The sequence below is a fragment of the Rhinoraja longicauda genome, chromosome 6 (genome assembly GCF_053455715.1).
Source record: "Rhinoraja longicauda isolate Sanriku21f chromosome 6, sRhiLon1.1, whole genome shotgun sequence".
Taxonomy (NCBI): domain Eukaryota; kingdom Metazoa; phylum Chordata; class Chondrichthyes; order Rajiformes; family Arhynchobatidae; genus Rhinoraja; species Rhinoraja longicauda.
The window spans coordinates 13539840-13560262 of NC_135958.1; the positions used below are offsets into that span (position 1 = coordinate 13539840).

Here is a 20423-nt window from a genome sequence, read left to right on the forward strand (position 1 = left end):
TTTTTCCTCATCCCAGTCCTTTTTCTTAAACTGTAACCCCTGGTTCTGGACTCCCCCAACATCAGGAACATTTTTCCTGCATCTAGCCTGTCCAATCCCATAAGAATTTAATATATGTTTCTATAAGATCCCCTCTCATCCGTATAAATTTCAGTGAATATAAGCCCACATTCAACAGTGCTGCACAATACATACACTAATACAAACTGTAGCAATGCAAAATGCTACTTTCATGCTCGACCTAATCAGTGCAGAGTTGAGTGTGACTGTTGGTCTTTAGCCATTGCAATGAAGCAGAACATAATAAAACAGAAGATAGACACAAAAGGCTGGAGTAACTCAGCGGGTCAGGCAGCATCTCTGGATTAAGACCCATCTTCCTGAAACATCACCTATTCCTTTTCTCCAAAGATGCTGCCTGAACCACCTACACCAGCTTTTTGAGTCTGTCTTCGATTTAAACCTTCATCTGCTGTTCCTTCATACATATAATAAAAAAAGTCCTGACCAATGAGTTGTAGGTTGCTTAACCCTCAAACCGCCTCTGAATCCAGTTGCAATCATGTGGTGTGTCGTCAGGAGAATGTCTACCTTATGCACAAAATAACTTTACACCTCACGTGCTTATTGAAGGGTTCATATTTTTTTAGAGCACTTTTCACATTGTGCACTACTAATTTATTATTTAAAAGCATGTTATATTTGGGCACACACTCTATGTCCCAGTAATGACTGGTGTCTGCAAACTGCTGCTGCCTCCCCATTTGCTCTCTGTTGTAATCGGATTACACAGTTTGCAGAGTTGGCCTTTGTTCGAGCTGTTGTCACCACCTGCAGGTTTGCTGCGAAAGATGGGGAACGGCAGAGTTAGCTGGACTTTCTGGGGCCCGGCTGATTACCAGAGACATGTGAGGAGGGTGATAGAACGGGTCTGTGCAGTTCGGGATCTCTGCACATAAATGTACCCTTCCACCCACTTTCAATCAGATCTTTCATGTTTCCCTCCATGTTGTTCGTCCCAAAACTGTGAAGACACTGTGGACCTGGTGTGGGTGTGGGTGAGTGTGTGGGGAGGGGAGAATGGACAGGTGAGGAGGGTGGGAACAGCTGCAGGGATGACATGAATCAGCGAGGGGGGGGGGCATAGTTGTGGACTAATGTGGACAGGGTCAGGTGTGCTTTAGTGAGGGGGGGAGAAGCATTGTTGTGGAGGAGTGCTGGGGAGATTGCAGGCTGTGTAGGAGTGATGCTGTGGGAGGGAGGAGGCGTTATTGACTACAGGGGGAGCTGAGTTTACTTTACTTTATTGTCACATGTGCCGAGGTACAGTGAAAATCTTCTATTGCGTGCTAACCAGTCAGCGGAAAGACAATACATGATTATAATCGAGCCATCTACAGTGTTTAGATACATGATAAACGGAATAACGTTTAGTAAGAAATGGTGCTGTCGGAGATTTAAAAGAGAGGAGCGATTGTAATGTGTGATAGAAACAGAAAATAGGTGCAGGAGGAGGCCATTCGGTCCTTCGAGCCAGCACCGCCATTCATTGTGATCATCGGCTGATCATCCACAATCAGTAACCTGTGCCTGCCTTCTCCCCATATCCCTTGATTCCGCTAGTCCCTAGAGCTCTATCTAACTCTCTTTTAAATTCAACCAGGGAATTGGCCTCCACTGCCCTCTGTGGCAGAGAATTCCACAAATTCCCAACTCTCCGGGTGAAAAAGTTTTTTCTCACCTCGGTTTTAAATGGCCTCCCCTTTATTCTTTGACTGTGGCCCCTGGTTCTGGACTCCCCCAACATTGGGAACATTTTTCCTGCATCTAGCTTGTCCAGTCCTTTCATAATTTTATACGTCTCTATCAGATCCCCTCTCATCCTTCTAAACTCCAGTGAATACAAGCCCAGTCTTTCCAATCTTTCCGCATATGACAGTCCCGCCACCCCGGGGATTAACCTCGTGAACCTACGCAGCACTGCCTCAATAGGAAGGATGTCCTTCCTCAAATTAGGAGACCAAAACTGCACACAATACTCCAGATGTGGTCTCACCAGGGCCCTATACAACTGCAGGAGGGCCTCTTTACTCCTATACTCAAATCCTCTCGTTATGAAGGCCAACGTGCCATTAGCTTTCTTGATTGCAGATCTACTTCTGTGACTAGCACACAGAGTCGCCTGGGTTGGCCACCATCTTGGATCAAGCAGACATGTGCAGGGGAGAGTAGTTACGTGCAATGGATGCATGAGTGCAGGCGAGCATTTAGCTTGGTGCAGAGATGGTCTGCACGAGGGATTGTGAGCTGCATCACAACTGCAACTGTGTAAAGATTGTACTGTTTGTAAAATCTCATTTTAGCATGAAGTTTACTTTCAGAGCAATTCAGGTTAAAACAAGTAGAATAAAATTCCTTAATGTACTCTGCTATTGTTCTGAAATCCCAACACTTGGGTTAAGGTATAGATTTATTGTTGCCACAGGTACCAAGATACAGTGAAAAGCTTTTGTTTGCATTCAAATCAGATAATACTATCCATGAATACAATGAAGCCAAACTTTGACATCTGTCTGGTGTTACTATGAGCTTTTGACTTTAATGTAGATTGGACCACCTTCTGCTTGACTCACTGGTTTCATTTTCCTTTTTCCAGTGAAATGTTGTTTATTGCTGCATTGTACGGTGCTGTAAAGGTATCTTTGCTTGTCCCAGAGTTCCTGGACGATGTGATGATCGATGCTTGTAACAAGTACAGTAATCTGAATTACACAGTGTCTTCAACGCTCTTCCTGGAATTCCATGGCACTGAGAAAAGCCTGGCAGAGCAGATCCAGGTGACAGGTAGGCTCAATGTCCCTATTCCTTCCCACTCTCACCCCATGGAGTACTATTGATCATATGCAGCCGGAGGAGATTAGTCTATCTTGGCATCATGTTTGACACTGACATTGTGGCATGAAAAGCTTGTTCCTGTCCTGTACAGTTCTATGTTTGATGAGTTTATAACTGGGTATGCACCTCCTCTAACCTCATCTACTACATCTGGTTTAGTAAAAGCTCAGTCTTGCTTATTCTACAGAATATTTTATCACAACTTAAGTGCCTTTCCAAAGCAATCTTCCCCTCAAGGAGAAGGCAGTTGAGTGGGGTTAGGAGGGAGAGATAAATCAGCCATGATTGAATGGTGGAGTAGACTTGGCCTAATGCTGCTCCGATCACTTATGATCAATGTGAAGTGATATGGACTTATCCCTAATGTTGAAATCCAAATGTACCTGGAAAAGGGAACAATAGTCTCTGGAGGTGGACATTTGGTCCGTTTAGTTTGATCATGTCTGATCATCATTCTCAACATGATATATGTAGCAACTTCGCCTCTGCTGTTTTTTCTGGTAAAGATCTCCACAGATTTCCCACCCTCCGAGCATTCTAATTCTTTCTCCCATATTTTTAGACTGACTCGTTGTTTTACACACTTCAGTCTGGGGAACATCCTCCGTGCATCTGGTATTTTGAGCCCTGCCAGTATTTTTACGCTTCAATGAGATCTAACGCAAAAAGCATTAATTGATCCAATCTCTCCTCATTCCAAAATCTTACCATCCCAGGAATTGATCTGGTGAAACTTTGCTATATTCTCTGCGGCACATATATCTTTTGAGATAAAGTCACCGATCGCCACCCATTATGACAGGTGTGGGGTGAACAAGGCCAAGGACAGGCATATGGGCAGGCATATGGAAAGATTGAGGTTTATAAGTCAAATGTGAACCAATGGGACTGGCATGGGAAGGTAAACATAGAAACAGAAAATAGGTGCAGGAGGAGACCATTTGGCCCTTCGAGCCAGCACCGCCATTCGTTGTGATCATAGCTGATCATCCACAATCAGTTACCTGTGCCAAACTTCCCCTCATATCCCTTGATTCCACTAGCCCCAAGAGCTCTATCTAACTCTCTCTTAAATTCATCCAGTGATTTGGCCTCCACTGCCCTCTGTGGCAGAAAATTCCACAAATTCACAACTCTTTGGGTGAAAAAGTTGCTTCTCACCTCAGTTTTAAATGGCCTCCCCTTTATTCTAAGACTGTGGCCCCTGGTTCTGGACTCCCCCAACATTGGGAACATTTTCCCTGCATCTAGCTTGTCCATTCCTTTTATAATTTTATATGTCTCTATAAGATCCCCTCTCATCCTTCTAAAATCCTGTGAATACAATCTTTCCTCATATGACAGTCCTGCCATCCCAGGGATCAATCACGTGAACCTACGCTGCACTGCCTCAATTACAAGGATGTCGTTCCTCAAATTAGGTGACCAAAACTGTACACAATACTCCAGATGCGGTCTTACCAGGGCCCTATACAACTGCAGAAGAACCTCTTTACTCCTATACTGAAATCCTCTCGTTATGAAGGCCAACATGCCATTAGCTTTCTTCACTGCCTGCTGTACCTGCATGCCAACTTTCAGTGACTGGTGTACAAGGACACCCAGGTCTCGCTGCACTTCCCCCTTATCTAACCTGACATAATTGAGATAATAATCTGCCTCCTTGTTTTTGCCGCCAAAGTGGATAACCTCACATTTATCTACATTATACTGCATCTGCCATGCATCTGCCCACTCACTCAACCTGTCCAGGTCACCCTGCCACCCAGCTTTGTGTCATCTGCAAACTTTCTAGTGTTACTCTAATTCCTTCATCTAAATCATTAGAGAGGGAGGGAGGCAAGGGCAGATATATTTGTTTCATCGGAAGGTGAGAGGGTGGCTAATGTTGTGGTTTTATTTAAGAGTTGCAGCAAGGTTTAGCCAGAGAACTACAGGCCTTTCAGCCCAACATTAGTGGTGGGAAAGTTATTGAGGCGTTTCTGAGAGACAGGGTTGACCTTCATTTCGAAAGGCCAACTTTGATTAGAGAAAGTCAGGATAGCTCTGGGTGTACGAAATTGTATGTCATACTGAGTTTTTTTGAAGAGGTAACCAAGAGTCCCTGTGTGGGCAAGTGGGGCCGAAGGGCCTAATTCCACGCCATAAGACTCGGAAGAGGATTGATCAGGGCAGGGCAGTAGTGGTTATGGTCGACATGGATTTTACCAAGACCCTTTGACAATTCTCACATGGCAGGCAGGTTCAGAGGGTAGACCTCATGGGATCCACAGTGAGCTTGCCATTTGGCTACAAAGCTGGCTCGGTGATAAGTGTCAGAGGGCGTCAGTGAAGAGTTGTTAGTCAGATTGGAGGCCACGATTGGTGGTGTGCTGCAGAGATTGGTGATGGATCCATTGTTGTTTGTCATCAGTATTAACAATTTGGATGAGAATGTATTCGGCGTGGTTAGTAAATATACTGATGACACCAGAATTGGTGGTATAGTGGAAAGTGAATATGGTTATTGAAGATTGCAACACAATCTTGATCAACTGGGAAAGTGGGCAAAATAAATAGCAGATGGCATTTAACTTGGACAAAAGTGAAGTGTTGCATTTCGTGACATTAAACCAAGGAAGGAATTATACAGTGAATGTCTGTACAACAGAGACACCTAGGGATACCAGCATGTAGTTCTCCGAGAGATAGAAAGGGTGGGGAAGATTATGTTTGGCATGCTTGCCTTCAACGAGGGCATTGAGTATAATACTAGAGTTGGGACATCATGTTACAACTTTACAAGGTGTTGGTGAGACCACACTTGGAGTATTGTGTGGAGTTCTGGATGCCTAGCTATGGTAAGGTAGTCATTAGCAGGAACAGGTAAGGAAAAGAATCACAAGGATATACTGGGACTGGAGATCTTGAATTCTAAGGAATAAATGGATGGGCTCAGACCTTTTTTTCCCTGGTGCGTAGAAGATTGAGGGGTTATCAAAGAGATATATAAAATCATGAGGGTGCAAATAAGGTGGGTGATCACAGTCCTTTTCCCAGGATAAACCGAGAAGGCATAGATTTAAGGTGAGAAGGGAATTCATTTAAAAAGAACATTAGGGTGACTTTTTCCACACTACCCTGATCAATTCTTTTCGAGCCTTGCGGCGTGGATATAGGATATAGGCCCTTCGGCCCCACGTCCACACTGGGACTCTTGGGTATGTGGAACAAGCTGACAGAGGAAATAGTAAAGATGGGTACAATTACAATATTTTAAAATACGTTTAGACAGGTTCATGGACAGAAAAGGTTTAGGTCGATAAGGTCCAAACACAGGCAATTGGGACTAGTTGGTTTCGCATGGACAAGCTGGGCCAAGGGATCTGTTTCCCTGCTGTACAACTCTAATTTTCCTATTACTGATTTAATCTAACTGATATTTTAGCTCTCTCACCTTTATAAAATAATGTTAACACTTGCCATCCTCCAATCTACAGGAATTTTCATAATTGACAGAATATTGGACGGTGTGAACCAGTGATCCACTATCTCCGTGCTCCCTCCTTTAAAAGGCTGGAATGTATATTATCGGTGCCTGGGGATTTATCAGTTTTTAGTGCATTTAACTTCTCCAGTGCTATTTTTATGTTCTGCTAATTTCCTCTTATTCCTTCTTTTCATTTGACTCTTGACTCCCCAACATTACTGAAATGTTCATTTATGTCGTCTTCAGTGAAGAACTTGCTCTGCCATTTCTATGTTCCCCATGATAAATTCTCCTGTTTCTGACTGTAAGGTTCATATATTTATGTACTATCTTAAACTAGCTTCTAATTTTCCAGCCCAGACAGAGGCGGCCAGAGGCAACCTAAACTGAAGTACTGTTCCCTGACTGACAGCAAGGGCAGGTTAACTTATTTTTTCAAAATAACTCAACAACTTACCTAAATATTTATCAATCTTTATTTCTCAGTCTGAGGCACTGATATAACTCATCCAATTTTTTTCTTATTGAAACCTGCAATTAATTTGGATAGTTCCTCTAAAATCACCAATCCTGGATGATATTAACTATTTAAATTGGTAATTTGTATAACATAAAACTTCTGGGATAAAGCAATGTATGCTGGAAATACTGGGCAGACAAGACAGCATCTGGGGAGAGAGAAATGGTTCTGATGAAAATTCACTGACATTGAATGCTAACTTTCTCCATTGTTGCTGCCTGACCCATCGAGTATGTGTTTATTCCCGGATTCATAAGTTCATAAATTATATAGGAGAAGAATTAGGCCATTTGGTCCATCAAGTCCACTCCGCCATTCAATCATGGCTGATCTATCTTTCCCTCTCAACCCCATTCTCCTGCCTACTCCCCATAACCCCTGACACCCATACTAATCAAGACCAAGATTCAGGATTCAACCTGACCACCCGTACAATTCCTCACACCTCTGGTATTTTGCTTCCATGCCACACCTGGTGGAAGTTTGGCCTGTGTGTTGAAAAATTACCAGCAGCGAGATAAAAAATGTTTTGTGCAGTGAATTGTCACAATCTGGAACCTACACCTTAACAGAATGATGAAAGTGGGTTCAATAATTATCTTCAGGAGAAAAGAACTGAAGGGAAAAATGTGTCGCGCTCTGGGAAAAGGATAAGACAATAGTGCTGCTTAATTGTCTCCCATGGGTTTCAAGTTCCAGTGATGTGGAGATTCAGTGTTTGGAATTCATCTCATAAATACCTTCAATTTGTACCAGCATCTGCAGTTATTTTCTTACACTCATTCTTCCGCACTAAACCCTCTGGTCTGTATTGCTCAGTGGGCTGCCCGCTGTGTCATATTTGTCTTTGTTTGCTTCTCAGACGAAATAGCGAAGGCGAACAGGGGCTCTGATTTTATTTGGGCCAAAGATCAAGAAAATCGGGATAAGCTATGGCAAGCACGGCACAATGCGTGGTACGCTGCGCGGGCCCTGCGGCCGGGCTGTAAGGTGAGGCAGCTTCGGGCCTCACTTCCATAATTTCAAACAAACTTTTCAGACGAGTCAAACCGACCGACAATTCTCCCTTATTTTTGAAGGCTTATTCTACAGACGTGTGTGTTCCACTCTCAAAGCTACCCGAAATCATCGTGACTACTAAAGATGACCTGATACAGTCAAAGCTTACAGGTTGGTGGTTGCCAAACACTTGCCACACTTGCTTCCTAGGGTCCACTGCCAAATTTAGATTCATCCCCTGGGATTGATGTGGGGTGTAGCTGTTGTCAATGTTGTTTAGTATTACATTGGGACACGATTGTTTAACTCCTGTGTACCATGTAATTCAACGTCGTGAATGAATGGACTAACGCCTTTGTTGATTTCCCATGTCAGTGCAGAATAAGTAAAAGTTTCTCCAAATGTAGCTCAGTCTTATCAAAGCACTGGTACTTGATAAAGAGGGCCAGAGTAGCCATTATAGTCTGAAGAAGGGTCTCGACCCAAAATGATACCTATTCATGTTCTCCAGAGATGTTGCCAGACCTGCTGAGTTACTCCAGCACTTTGTGTCCTTCCAGTCAGTACAGTCTAGTTGCTCAGGTACCAAGGAAACAGTGTAGTGAAAAATCTAAAATAATCCAGTAAAATGGTTACTCAAGTAGGTATGCATATTATCACATGTGAAACCTGTAAACATTAATTTTAAGGAAAAAACTACAAGTTAAAATAACTCAGTTAAAGCTTTTTAATAATTTGGGGGCATCAAGGAAATCTGAAGCCAATGGACATCAGGGGGGGAAACAGCCCAATGGATGGAGTCATACCTTGATAAGGGGAAGGTGGTTGTAGTTGTGAAGCTCACTATCCCAGCCCATGGTCTGTGTGATTTCTAAAATACCCCAGCTCCAATTATCTACATCAGTAACTTTCTACCATAAGGTCAGAAGTAAAAATGTGTTCTTACAATTACATTATGTTCAATTCAATTTCATCAACAAGCGAAGCAGTTCTAGCCTGAATACAGCAAGACTGGGCCAACATTCAGGCATGGGCTGATGACACAAGTGTCAGGCAATGCTCATCTCCCACAAGAGAGAGTCTGACCCTTGACATGCAATTCTACAGTCAAAACCCCAACCTTCAATTGTCAACATTGTCCAGAATCTCATTTGGATCAATGCTGAAACCTGAAAGAGCAGGTCTGGGCTTGGTATCATGTGATAAGTGATACCTCTCCAGATATGCCACAGCGTTTTCACCATCAGTAAGGCAGAAGTCAGGTGTATGATGGAATACACTCCGCTTGCCAGGATGAATGCACCTCAAAGAGGGGGAAAATGCACCTCAATGTGTTTTGAGAATTTCCGCACCATCAGGATGAAGTAGCCCACTCGATTGGCACTCAACAATTAACCTAGACATTCATTCACTCCAACATTAGTGTGCAGTGACCACCAGTTACTCACCCAGGCTACTGTACCAGCACCTCCCAAACTTAGGACCACTACCACCAGGAAGGATAAGGGCAGCAGGTTCAAGGCTCTATCACCATCGTACTCTTTCTTCAAACAGCACACCATCCTCATTTGGAAATAAATCACTAGTCCTTCATCGCTGGGTCTAAATCCTGGAAAGTAAGAGGAGGGAATATGGTAACATTCAAAGACTCTGCTTCGACTGTCCTTTAAGGAAGAAGGGTCTGAAGACATGATCCTCAGGAAAAAAGAAGCCCCCTCTGTCTTAAATAGGCAATCCCTTATTTTAAAAATAATCCCGAGGTGCTAGATTATCACATGAATCTTCCCCTCCGCATCCACCCTGAACCCTCAGGATCCAGATGTTTCAATCATGTACTTCTCACTCATCTAAACTCCTAAAAGATACACACCTGGCCTGTGAAATCTTATTCTCCTAAAACATTCACCCATTCTGCCACAGAAGGCTGTGGAGGCCAAGCCAATGCATATTTTTAAGGTGGAGATGGACAGATTCTTGATTAGTAAGGGTGTCGGGCGTTATGGGGAGACGGCAGGAGAATGGGGTTGAGAGGGTGAATATATCAGCCGAGTGAATGGCGGAGTAGACTTGCTGGGCCAAATGGCTTAATTCTGCTCCTGTAACTTATGAACTTGTTAGTTTTGCAAACCTTCCCTGAACAGCTTCCAGAACATGAAATAAGGAGGCCAGTTGGTAAACACTTTAACTCCCCCTCCCAGTCCCACACCGACCTTTCTGTCTTGGGCCTCCTCCATTGTCAGAGTGAGGCACAGTGCAAACTGGAACAGCACCTCATACTTCGCTTGGGTAGCTTATACCCCAGCGGTATGAATGTTGACTTCTCTAACTTCAAGTAACCCTTGCTTTCCCTCTCTCTCCATCCCCCCCCCTTCCCAGTTCTCCGACCAGTCTGACTATCCCAGATTACATTTTATCTCTGTTTGCTTTGTTGTTACCTTCTCCGAGCTAACAATGATCTATTCTACATTTTCCTTCATCTGCACTCCCCTTTGATGTCTCGTTCTCACACCTTACACTTCCTTATCTCTGTATCTCCCCCTCCCCTGACTCTCAGTCTGAAGAAGGGTCTCGACCTGAAATGCCACCCATTCCTTTTATCCAGAGTTGCTGCCTGTACCGCTGAGTTACTCCAGCATTTTGTGTCTCTCTTCAGTTTAAACCAGCATCTGCAGTTCCTTCCTACACAGGCCAGTTTTGTGCACATTAATCTAGTCACAAATGCCATATTTAACTGAGTCATGACCTCTCCCCCTACAATAAATGATAACATTTGTTAGCTTTTTACAAATTATCTCAGAACTTTGCAATCTTTCACAATTAAGACAACTTTCTGCATTCTTAACTTTCCATTCATGAATAAGTTTATTGGCCAAGTATGCAGACACAAGGAATGTGCCTTGGTGCTCCGCTCACAAATGACAACACAAAATACAGTTAACAATTAAGAATAAAGCATAAACACATCAAAACAATAAGGATACAACATTACGGTCTAAACATGTGGGTGAAAATAAACCAGAGCAAAAAAGAGACTACAGACTTTGGTTATTGAGTAGAACAGGGAAATGCTTCAGAGTTTGCGGCCAGGGTGAGAGGGGTTAGAGATGAGTCAGAGTCATACTTCATTTACCAGATCTACGGCTGCCCTATGAAACCTTTCTATATGCGCTTCTAACCCGTGTTTTTGTCTTGTTCATGACTCACTAACCTGCCTGTCACGGTTGCATCAGGAAATTTAGCAACACACATTTTGTGCTTTCATCCAAGTCATTTAAACGAGTTGTAAAAAGTTAAAGCCTTAGCTCTGATCCCAGTGGTACAGCACTCACAACATCTTGCCAGCCAGTACAAGACATCTATTCCCACTTTCATTTCCCGTTCGCCAGCCAATGTTCTATTCACAACAAGATGTAGACTCTCACTATCACTTCTACTCCCAGTCAAAAGCTCATGAGCCCAATCCATCAACCAATGGCCAAACCAGCAGAGGGCAGTCCTTGGCTTCCAATCTGCCTAATGGCAACAAGGCAGCTGAGGAAGAGGAATGATGACGGCCTGATGGGAGAAAGGGAAAGAGGTTCAGGGATGTGGATGTGGAGGAAGAGGAAGATAAGAGGGAGGGCGGGAGTTCAGGAGAGAAGATGGGATGGTCTGACAATGGGGATGAGGAGAAATGTGACGAGGTGGAGCAAAGTGGGGTAATTATGAAGGGTTATGGGAGAAGTGTGATGGGAGGAGAAGGTTTGTTGGGTGAGGTTGAAGGAGAGATAGAGGAAGGGAAGGAGGATAGGTGAAGGGGAGAGAGATTTTGAGGGGAAGAGATGGCAGAGAGAGAGATTTTGAGGGGAGGAGATAGCAGAGAGAGAGAGAGAGAGAGATACCAAGGAAGAGGGAGATGAAACCTGGAACTCCCTTCTGATAAACAATTGAAACCTTTGTTAGATATAAATATTATGAGAAGTGGAGAAATGGTAAGAGAATGATTTGAGGTGCAGAATGGTTGAGACTCCACTCAAGGAACAGAATGTTCTGTGTTCTCCAGTGTCTTTAAGACAAAAATGAAACATTGTCTCCTGAGATATGCCTAAGCATGGTCATTGTCAATGACCTTGATTGGAATCTCGTTGAACTCAACGTCATTAAGGCTTCATTGTTCTTGCTTTTTCTATCTTTCTTCATTGCATTTTATGCAATACAACTAATCAATCATCTGATTCCAATTCAAGGACCTATTGTAGGTCATGTAGGAGATGGCAACTTCCACTGCTTGATGACGATGGACCCAATGGACAAGGATGAGGAGCGAAGGGTGAAAGAGTTTACTGACAGATTGGCCAGGTACAGTAACAATATTTTACTGAGACCATATGCAACAGGATGGACGAGGTCATGGAGAACTCAGGAGACATGTGCCTCAAGCTCATTTTAACCTCATTTTGCTCCCCATGCACTCCAGTTTCCTCCCACCACCCAAAGATTTGCTGGTTGATTTGAGAATGTAAATTACGTGTAGTGTGAATGTCTGGGTGGGGGTGGGGATGGTTGATGGGCACGAGAGAGAGAACAGGTTGCAGGAGAATTAATGCGGATTAAGGTGTGGATGGGATGATGAGATTGCTCTGGCAGCCAGCATAGACTCGATGGGCCGAGTGGTTTCCTAGGTCATATGGATTAGTATCATGTTTATTTTTAGTCCTATACAAAAAGGCACACCATACCCGAGGTATGATCGGATTAAAATACTGTATATATTTGGCACTGTTTTGACGCACTTTGATGTTTCAGAGATTGTACATTAAGCATTGACTCTAACATTCTCAGATCTCATTCAACTTCCCCTTCTTTGGTCAGTTTCCATCCACTGAAAGTACACAATGCGCATTGTAGTTGCATTTTAAATATTAAGTTTCACCTGCCCACAACTCTTGGACCATTTATAGATTGGGCCACTTGGAGATTTAATCTGTGTCTTCCTCAGACTGACAGCCACTTTACTGACCTTGGTTTTTTTAAACTATAAATCCTGTAATCAATACCCAAGAGTCTTTGTTTTCACCACTTTAAGCTTTCCTTGAAACCTGTATTGATGCCATAATCAGTAAATACACTTGGTTTGTCTTTGTTAATGTAGAGCTTATCTCTATGGAAATAGGTCCTCGTGAAAAGTGAAATAGATCCAATTAGGTTTTCTGGTGAATATTTGAGACAGCAATTCTTGATTTTTTACATAATAAGACACCTGCGACTAGAAATTTGAAGGAGTGTAGAAACGGGCTAAAATGACACCAGTTTCTTCCAAGGGAGTTTTGCACGTGTACACAATACTCGAGGGGTCTTGCACACAAGCAACACAATTGCCTTGTATCCTTTTACCTGGGCATTCCTTTACCATGGCGGGAACAATGGTCCTCAACAAGAAACGCCACTTCAGTGGGTGGGGATGAATCAAGGCGGCACGGTAGCGCAGCGGTAGAGTTGCTGCTTTACAGCGAATGCAGCGCCGGAGACTCAGGTTCGATCCTGACTACGGGTGCTGTACTGTAAGGAGTTTGTACGTTCTCCCCGTGACCTGCGTGGGTTTTCTCCGAGATCTTCGGTTTCCTCCCACACTCCAAAGACGTACAGGTATGTAGGTTAATTGACTGGGTAAATGTAACAATTGTCCCTAGTGTGTGTAGGATAGTGTTAATAGTGTTAGTGTGCAGGGATCGCTGGGCGGCGCAGACTTGGTGGGCCGAAAAGGCCTGTTTCCGCGCTGTATATATTAAATGAAAAACTGGCTTTGGGAGTGATGAGGCAGATCCCAGAATTGGATCCATCATTTCCCAAGGACTAATGGACTGTTATAAACAGGAGGAGGAGGACTCGCCCAGAGCACTGGAGATATCGGGTCCATTGGAGAATATCTCATGAGCAAGCTTGGAGACGGTCTCTTTAAGTATTTTCTGCTGCACCAGTTCACACTCCAGCAACTTGCAGCCTTTAAACTGGTGCCAGTGATTCTGGTCAAAGCCCACACTATCTCTTCAATGTCTAGTTGTACTCCAGTGTTGCAGCCGTGACATCAAAACTAAACATGCAGACTGTTCAGAGTTACAGAGACATACAACACGGAAACAGACCCTTCAGCCTTGTGAATGTATGCTGCCCCTACAGCGCCCATTGAAATGCACCCTATACTAATCCCACTTTTCATTGTGATTTTACTTTTGTTTAGAGATGCAGCAGAGAAACAGGCACTTCAGTCCACCGAGTTCACGCTGACCTGTTGACACTAATTCTGTGTTATCCCACTTTCTCATCCATTTCCTAGACACTAGGGACAATTTACAGAGACCATTTAATCTACAAACCCGCATGTCATTGGGATGTGGGAAGAAACTGGAGCACCTGGAGAAAACCAACGTGGTGAAAAATGTACCAACCCCACAAAGACAGCACCCGAGGTCAGGGTCTCCAGTGCTGTCAGGCAGTAGTTCTACCAGCTGCCCCACTGTGCTGCCCATTCTCCTCACAACCTCCCCCCAGATTTTGCCACTCCTACATAAAATGGGCAATTTCCCACATGTGGATTAACCTATCAACATGCAAGTCTTGGAAAATGGGAGGAAACCAGAGCAGTCACAGGGGGAACATGCAAGCAGAACACAAGGTCAGGGTGGAACCCAGGACAAGGTCAGGCAGCAGCTCTACTAGCTGCACCATGTAATCTCACTCTATCCATGTACTGGGTGAGAATTTGGTACCTCATCTACTTAAGTGCGCACCTGCACTGCTTTGAAAGATATTTGATTGTAAGGGATTAGCAGGCTGAATTTGGTCTTCTGTTTCCTTCTTGCACAGACAAGCTCTGGCCATGGATGGCACCTGTACTGGGGAGCACGGCATAGGCTTGGGCAAACGGCATCTCCTGACTGAAGAAATTGGTGCCGTCGGTATGCAGGTGATGAGAGGAATTAAGGCAGCATTGGATCCAAAACAAATTATGAATCCAGGCAAAGTGGTGGAGAGCATTTGAAAGGGAATAACCTTTGTCTGGCCAAAGATTTCCACTTCCCAACAATCTGCAAGTTGAAATGTGAATGGGATTAATCAATGGACATACAGAACTTCCTGAGAAGCCAATGCATGGGTAGTTTTTTTCTTCCACGGTGGTTGTTGCACCCCAAGAGTGAGTTCCTGACATTGGCTCCAACATTAATTACAGCTGCTTGACAGATAAAGTTCACTCCAGTTTTCACTTGAATAATAGATCAGTTGATTTGATGAAAAATGAAACATTGCTTTCAAATTGTCAACTTGATGGATGCAAGGCATGAACATGTTTAAAAATACAGTTGAATCATAAAGGAGGATGCTTGACTTGTCCCCACTAGATGTTTAAAAAGATTCCTGTTCCAGGAGAGTTCATAGGCACGTTTTAATCCCCAGATGCAATTTTTTCCTTTTAGATAGGTTTCTTTCGATTTGAAATCTTTTACTACATGTCGTGCACTGATTATTTTGCTCTATGTAAGAATGAAAAACAATATTGAATTACATTCCCTATTACTTCAGAGAAAATTCAGCTGTTAAACATGAAATCATATTTCCCATCATGAATGAAAACATTACTGCGGAACACGGTGACTTTTAGAGTCGTATACTCATACAACACAGAAACTGCCCCCTCAGGCCAACTTTCCCATGCTGAGCAAGATGGTCAATCTACACTAGTCTCACCAGTCCACCTTAGGCCCATATCTCTCTAAACATTTCCTATCCCTGTACATCCAAATGCATTTAAAATGTTGTTATAATTCCTGCCTCAACTACCTGCTCTGGTAGCTCGATCCCTACAGCCATCACCCTCTGTGTGAAAAAGTTACCACTCAGGGTCCTATTAAATCTTTCCCCTTGCACCTTAAACCTATGTCCCCTGGTTCTTGATTCCCCAACTCTGGGTAAAAGACTGTGTATCTACCCTATCAATTCCCCTCACGATCTTATACACCTCCATCAGATCACTCCTCATCCTCCTGTGCTCCAAGGAATAAAGTCCTAGCCTGTGTAACCTCTCTCTGTAGTTCAGGCCCTCAAGACCTGGCAATGTCCTCATATATCTTCTCTGCACTGTTTCCAGCTTGATAACATTCTTCTTGTAGTAGAGTGACCAAAACTGAAGGCAGTGCGGCCTCACCATCTTGTACAATTGAAACATAACATCCTAACTTCTATACTCAATACCCTGACTGATGAAGGCCAATGTTCCAAAAGCCTTCTTGATCATTCTATCTAGATCCCTCTGGTTTACAACACTCCCTAGGGCCCGGCTACAACCTCGCTGTAACTCCTACCCATCAAGCTCTCCTTCTCATGGATGCTGAGGTTGTCCGTCTGCAGCTCCACTTATGCTACACTTGAACACAATTCCCACAAGTGTCATCATCAGGGACACCAACAGTTACCCTGATTTCCCACATCCAGCAGCAGGAATATTGCACCATTCTACCGACCAGCACTACAATCACACAAGAAACAGCAGGCTGTATCTTTACCTCCTGTCCCCCTTTGTTCAGCCTCCTCACCAAAGCCTCTCGTGCCAAAGCCTAACACTTACCATCGCACAGCAATTCTCCATGCAGCTTCTTTCCCAACATGGCCGCTCGCAAGAGACCCCTGCTACACATCTCCTTTTTATTGCCCGATCCAAAAAGCCAATTTTGATCACTCAACCAACTGGCTGCCTTTTGTTGCTGTTCCGACTCTGAAATAGACTGATTCAACTAATCCAGCCTGACTCAAACGGTTGAATGACATCCATCTTGTTTCTACTCTTTTCCCCTGTGACCGCCAGCCCAATCGCCCCTCTCCTGTCATATTTAAAGGTACGTTGTAAAAGGCAACCAGGATACTTTGAGTATCGGTGGAACGATCACAAAAGCAAGTTACAGCACTTAAATGTCAGAAATGGATTGTGGGCTGTGTACCAGGATTTTGAGTTTCCACCAGCAAGGAAGTTCACACTATCTCCTCAGATGGATGGTGATACCAGTCTCTGGTGCTGACAAGTGCTGGAGCAAGTGCTGAAAAGGTTTGCTCGTGCCTGGAGGACCACAAGGCATTGCGCAACACATATTTCCCAAAGTACAGCTAAAATAGTTTTTACTACACTCTCGAGCCAAAGCCTAACACTTACTACAGTTTTTACTACACTCACAAAAGGTGTTCCTGGATTTGGAGAATCTAAGCACAGGTGTCTTGTGCCACATTAACTAAATTATAATGGAGAAACTGAAAATTATAGGAAGCAAATGTCTTCCATTGTGTTTATGAACTCAAGACCAATTGAAAATAGAGCAACACCAACCAATAATTGTCTTTCAGAGTCAAATCTTGCATTTGGCAGTGTTGGAAATGGCTATGGTTATGCTGAAAGCAAAATTCTTGTAAAAATTACTGGAGAAGTGACTTCACATGGGATGAGAATTGGTCAGTAATGAGTGAAATGAATCAGGGTCCTGAAATGAAATGATTTTTAAATTCATCTGGAGGATCTGATATGTTCCTGCCTTACTTGCACAATTTAATAAACTGGAACATCTGATATTGTGATCTTGCATTGACAGCGTCACACACTACAATATCCAATGCCAATCCTGATTTGTTCTTAAATTTAATTATTTTAAATCCAAATCTGTTAAAAATTGTGTAAAACGCAACGTGCTGGAGGAATTCAGCGGGCCAAGCAGCATCTAGGGAGGGAATGGACAGGCAACGTTTCGGGTCAAGACTACGTCAGAGTGAAGATGATGACTCGCTGAGTCCCTCCAGCACATTGTGTTTTGCTCAAGACTCCAGCATCTGGCAGTTCCTTGTGCCGACAGTTAAAATTGTACAAACTTTGCACAATAAACTTTAATTTCCGAATCAAAGTATACTGAAACGTTTTTTTTGCACACAGGTAACGATGTCAGTTCATGGGTTCACAAGTCATAGGAGCAGAAGTAGGCTATTCAGCCCATTGAGTCTACTCCACCATTCAAACATGGCTGATCTATCTTCCCTCTCAACCCCATTCTCCTGCCTTCTCCCCATACCCTTGACACCCTTGCTAAATAAGTATCTGTCAATCTCTGCCTTAAAAACATCCGATGAAAAATACCCAGTTGAACCACTGCAGCAGCAGAGAAGCCACAGTTTAGGAAGAAGACATTTCAGAGGTACCTGCATGGAATGACTCATCAAATCAAGTGTAGCACAGGGGGGAGGAATTGCAAGAATATCATTTCCATCCCGCCAGAGACCTTGACTGCAACTTATCTATTTTCTGCATCTTTATTTTCACCACCTCTCCTCCCAGAAAGAGCAAGTGCAGAATTCCTCTGGTCCTCACACCTTCCATCCCACCAGCCTCTGCATTCAATAGATCATCCTTCATGATTTCCAGCAGCTCTATCAGGATTCCATCAGCAGATGCACATTCCCCTAACCTGTTAGCATTTCCGATGGGATACTTCTTATGTAACACCCTGGTCTGATTTTCCATCCCTGTCCACCACTTCCCATTGTATGGCACTTTCCCTTGCAACGCCAGGAGATGCAACACTTGTCCTTTCACCTCTTGCCTTCCTCCCACGCAGAGACCCAAATAGCCTCTGAAGGGGAAGCCATGGTTCACTTGCACTTCTTTCAATCTCTGTGCTCAGAATGTGTGAATGATCCCGAGCTCGTGGTGACCTGCCATTTTAATTCATCCCATTCCCTCTCTGACCTCTCTGTCCATGCTTTCTGGAGTGTTACAAATGAGGCCCAATGCAAACTTAAAGAATACCATCTCATCTTGTGACTGAGAAGGTTGTGTCCTTTCATTCTCTAAATTAAATCCTCCAACTGGCTCTTTGTGTTTGAATGAGAATTGGCTATTTTTGGCTGGCTAGTCGTGTTTCTTCCATTTCATTCTTTTTTTATAGTTAGATTCCACAACATCAGCATTACATTCCAGACAACCCTTACCTTCACTATTACTTCACCCTGATGGAGAAACTCCCTTTGGCCCATTACCTTCTCTGCTATCCAGGTAAATCTGTTTCTCTTTTTCAGTTCAGATGAAATATTTTTCTCTTTCTACAGATGCCTGACCTGCCTCGTTTTATTTTGGGCATTTTCAGTTTGCATTCCAAAATATTTTACAGACAATTTAAATATTTTTGAAGTACAGCCACTGGAGACTCAGCAGCCAATTTACACTGAGGTTCCACAAACAGCGCAATAGTGACAAATAATGGTGATCAATGTTGATCGTCTGAGGAGTAAGGTTTGTCTAACGCGCAAAAGAAATCACTCCTGCCCTTCAAACAGCATTATAACATCCTCCCTCAACTTAACTACAGAAAGCCTTAACTACATTTTATCCGAATACTGATGGATCCGCACATAACTGGGAATAACTCTGCATTGTTCCCTGAAGGTGGAATCTCATGTGGATAGGGTGGTGAAGAAGGCGTTTGGTATGCTTGCCTTTATAAATCAGAGCATCGAGTATAGAAGTTGGGATGTAATGTTAAAATTGTACAGGGCATTGGTGAGGCCGAATCTGGAGTATGGTGTGCAGTTCTGGTCGCCAAATTATAGGAAGGATGTCGACAAAATGGAGAGGGTACAGAGGAGATTTACTAGAATGTTGCCTGGGTTTCAGCACTTAGGCTACAGAGAGAGGTTGAACAGGTTGGGTCTTTATTCTTTGGAGCGTAGAAGGTTGAGGGGGGACTTGATAGAGGTTTTTAAAATTTTGAGAGGGACGGACAGAGTTGACGTGGGTAGGCTTTTCCCTTTGAGAGTGGGGAAGATTCCAACAAGGGGACATAGCTTCAGAATTGAGGGACAAAAGTTTAGGGGTAACATGAGGGGTAACTTCTTTACTCAGAGGGTGGTGGCTGTATGGAATGGGCTTCCGGTGGAAGTGGTGGAGGCTGGCTCGATTTTATTATTTAAGAGTAAATTGGATAGGTATATGGATAGGAGGGGATTAGAGGGTTATGGTCTGAGTGCAGGTAGATGAGACTAGGTCAGGGAGAATGGTCGGCGTGGACTGGTAGGGCCGGACAGGCCTGTTTCCATGCTGTAGTTGTTATATGGTTATAAACCTGAAACATGTATTGGGATATAAGAAAATAACTGCAGATGCTAGTACAAATCGATTTATTCACAAAATGCTGGAGTAACTCAGCAGGTCAGGCAGCATCTTGGGAGAGAAGGAATGGGTGACGTTTCGGGTCGAGACCCTTCATGTATTGGGATGTTCAGTGTGGGATTTGAGCCAACAGAGTGCTGCCACTAATGAGGCAGACTTAAAGTTTACGTGCAGGCTCAAAGCTGCAAGCCACAGGTAACTCTGCCACTAGTCCATCTTAACACAACAATAGACACGGTAGCAAACATCAAGTGTATTGAAGCTGAACAAAATCCACAGGCCAACACATTATTTCCAATCCACTACAGGTCAATATAAAAGCATCTTAACGACATAGAAATGCACAACTTTGTTTCACCTGGAGAAAA

At 43.6% G+C, this 20423-nt stretch overlaps 1 protein-coding gene across 1 annotated transcript in view; it reads left to right on the forward strand.

The window, feature by feature from the left end:
* The window catches only part of ldhd (lactate dehydrogenase D), a 38256-nt gene extending 20471 nt beyond the window's left edge, over positions 1–17785 (forward strand). The window contains exons 7-11 of the mRNA XM_078400487.1: positions 2716–2844; positions 7747–7874; positions 7964–8054; positions 12110–12221; positions 14727–17785. Of these exons, the coding sequence (XP_078256613.1) occupies positions 2716–2844; positions 7747–7874; positions 7964–8054; positions 12110–12221; positions 14727–14901 (635 nt within the window). The 3' untranslated portion in view covers positions 14902–17785. The remainder of the gene's footprint in view (positions 1–2715; positions 2845–7746; positions 7875–7963; positions 8055–12109; positions 12222–14726) is intronic.
* The last annotated feature ends 2638 nt before the right edge of the window (positions 17786–20423 follow it).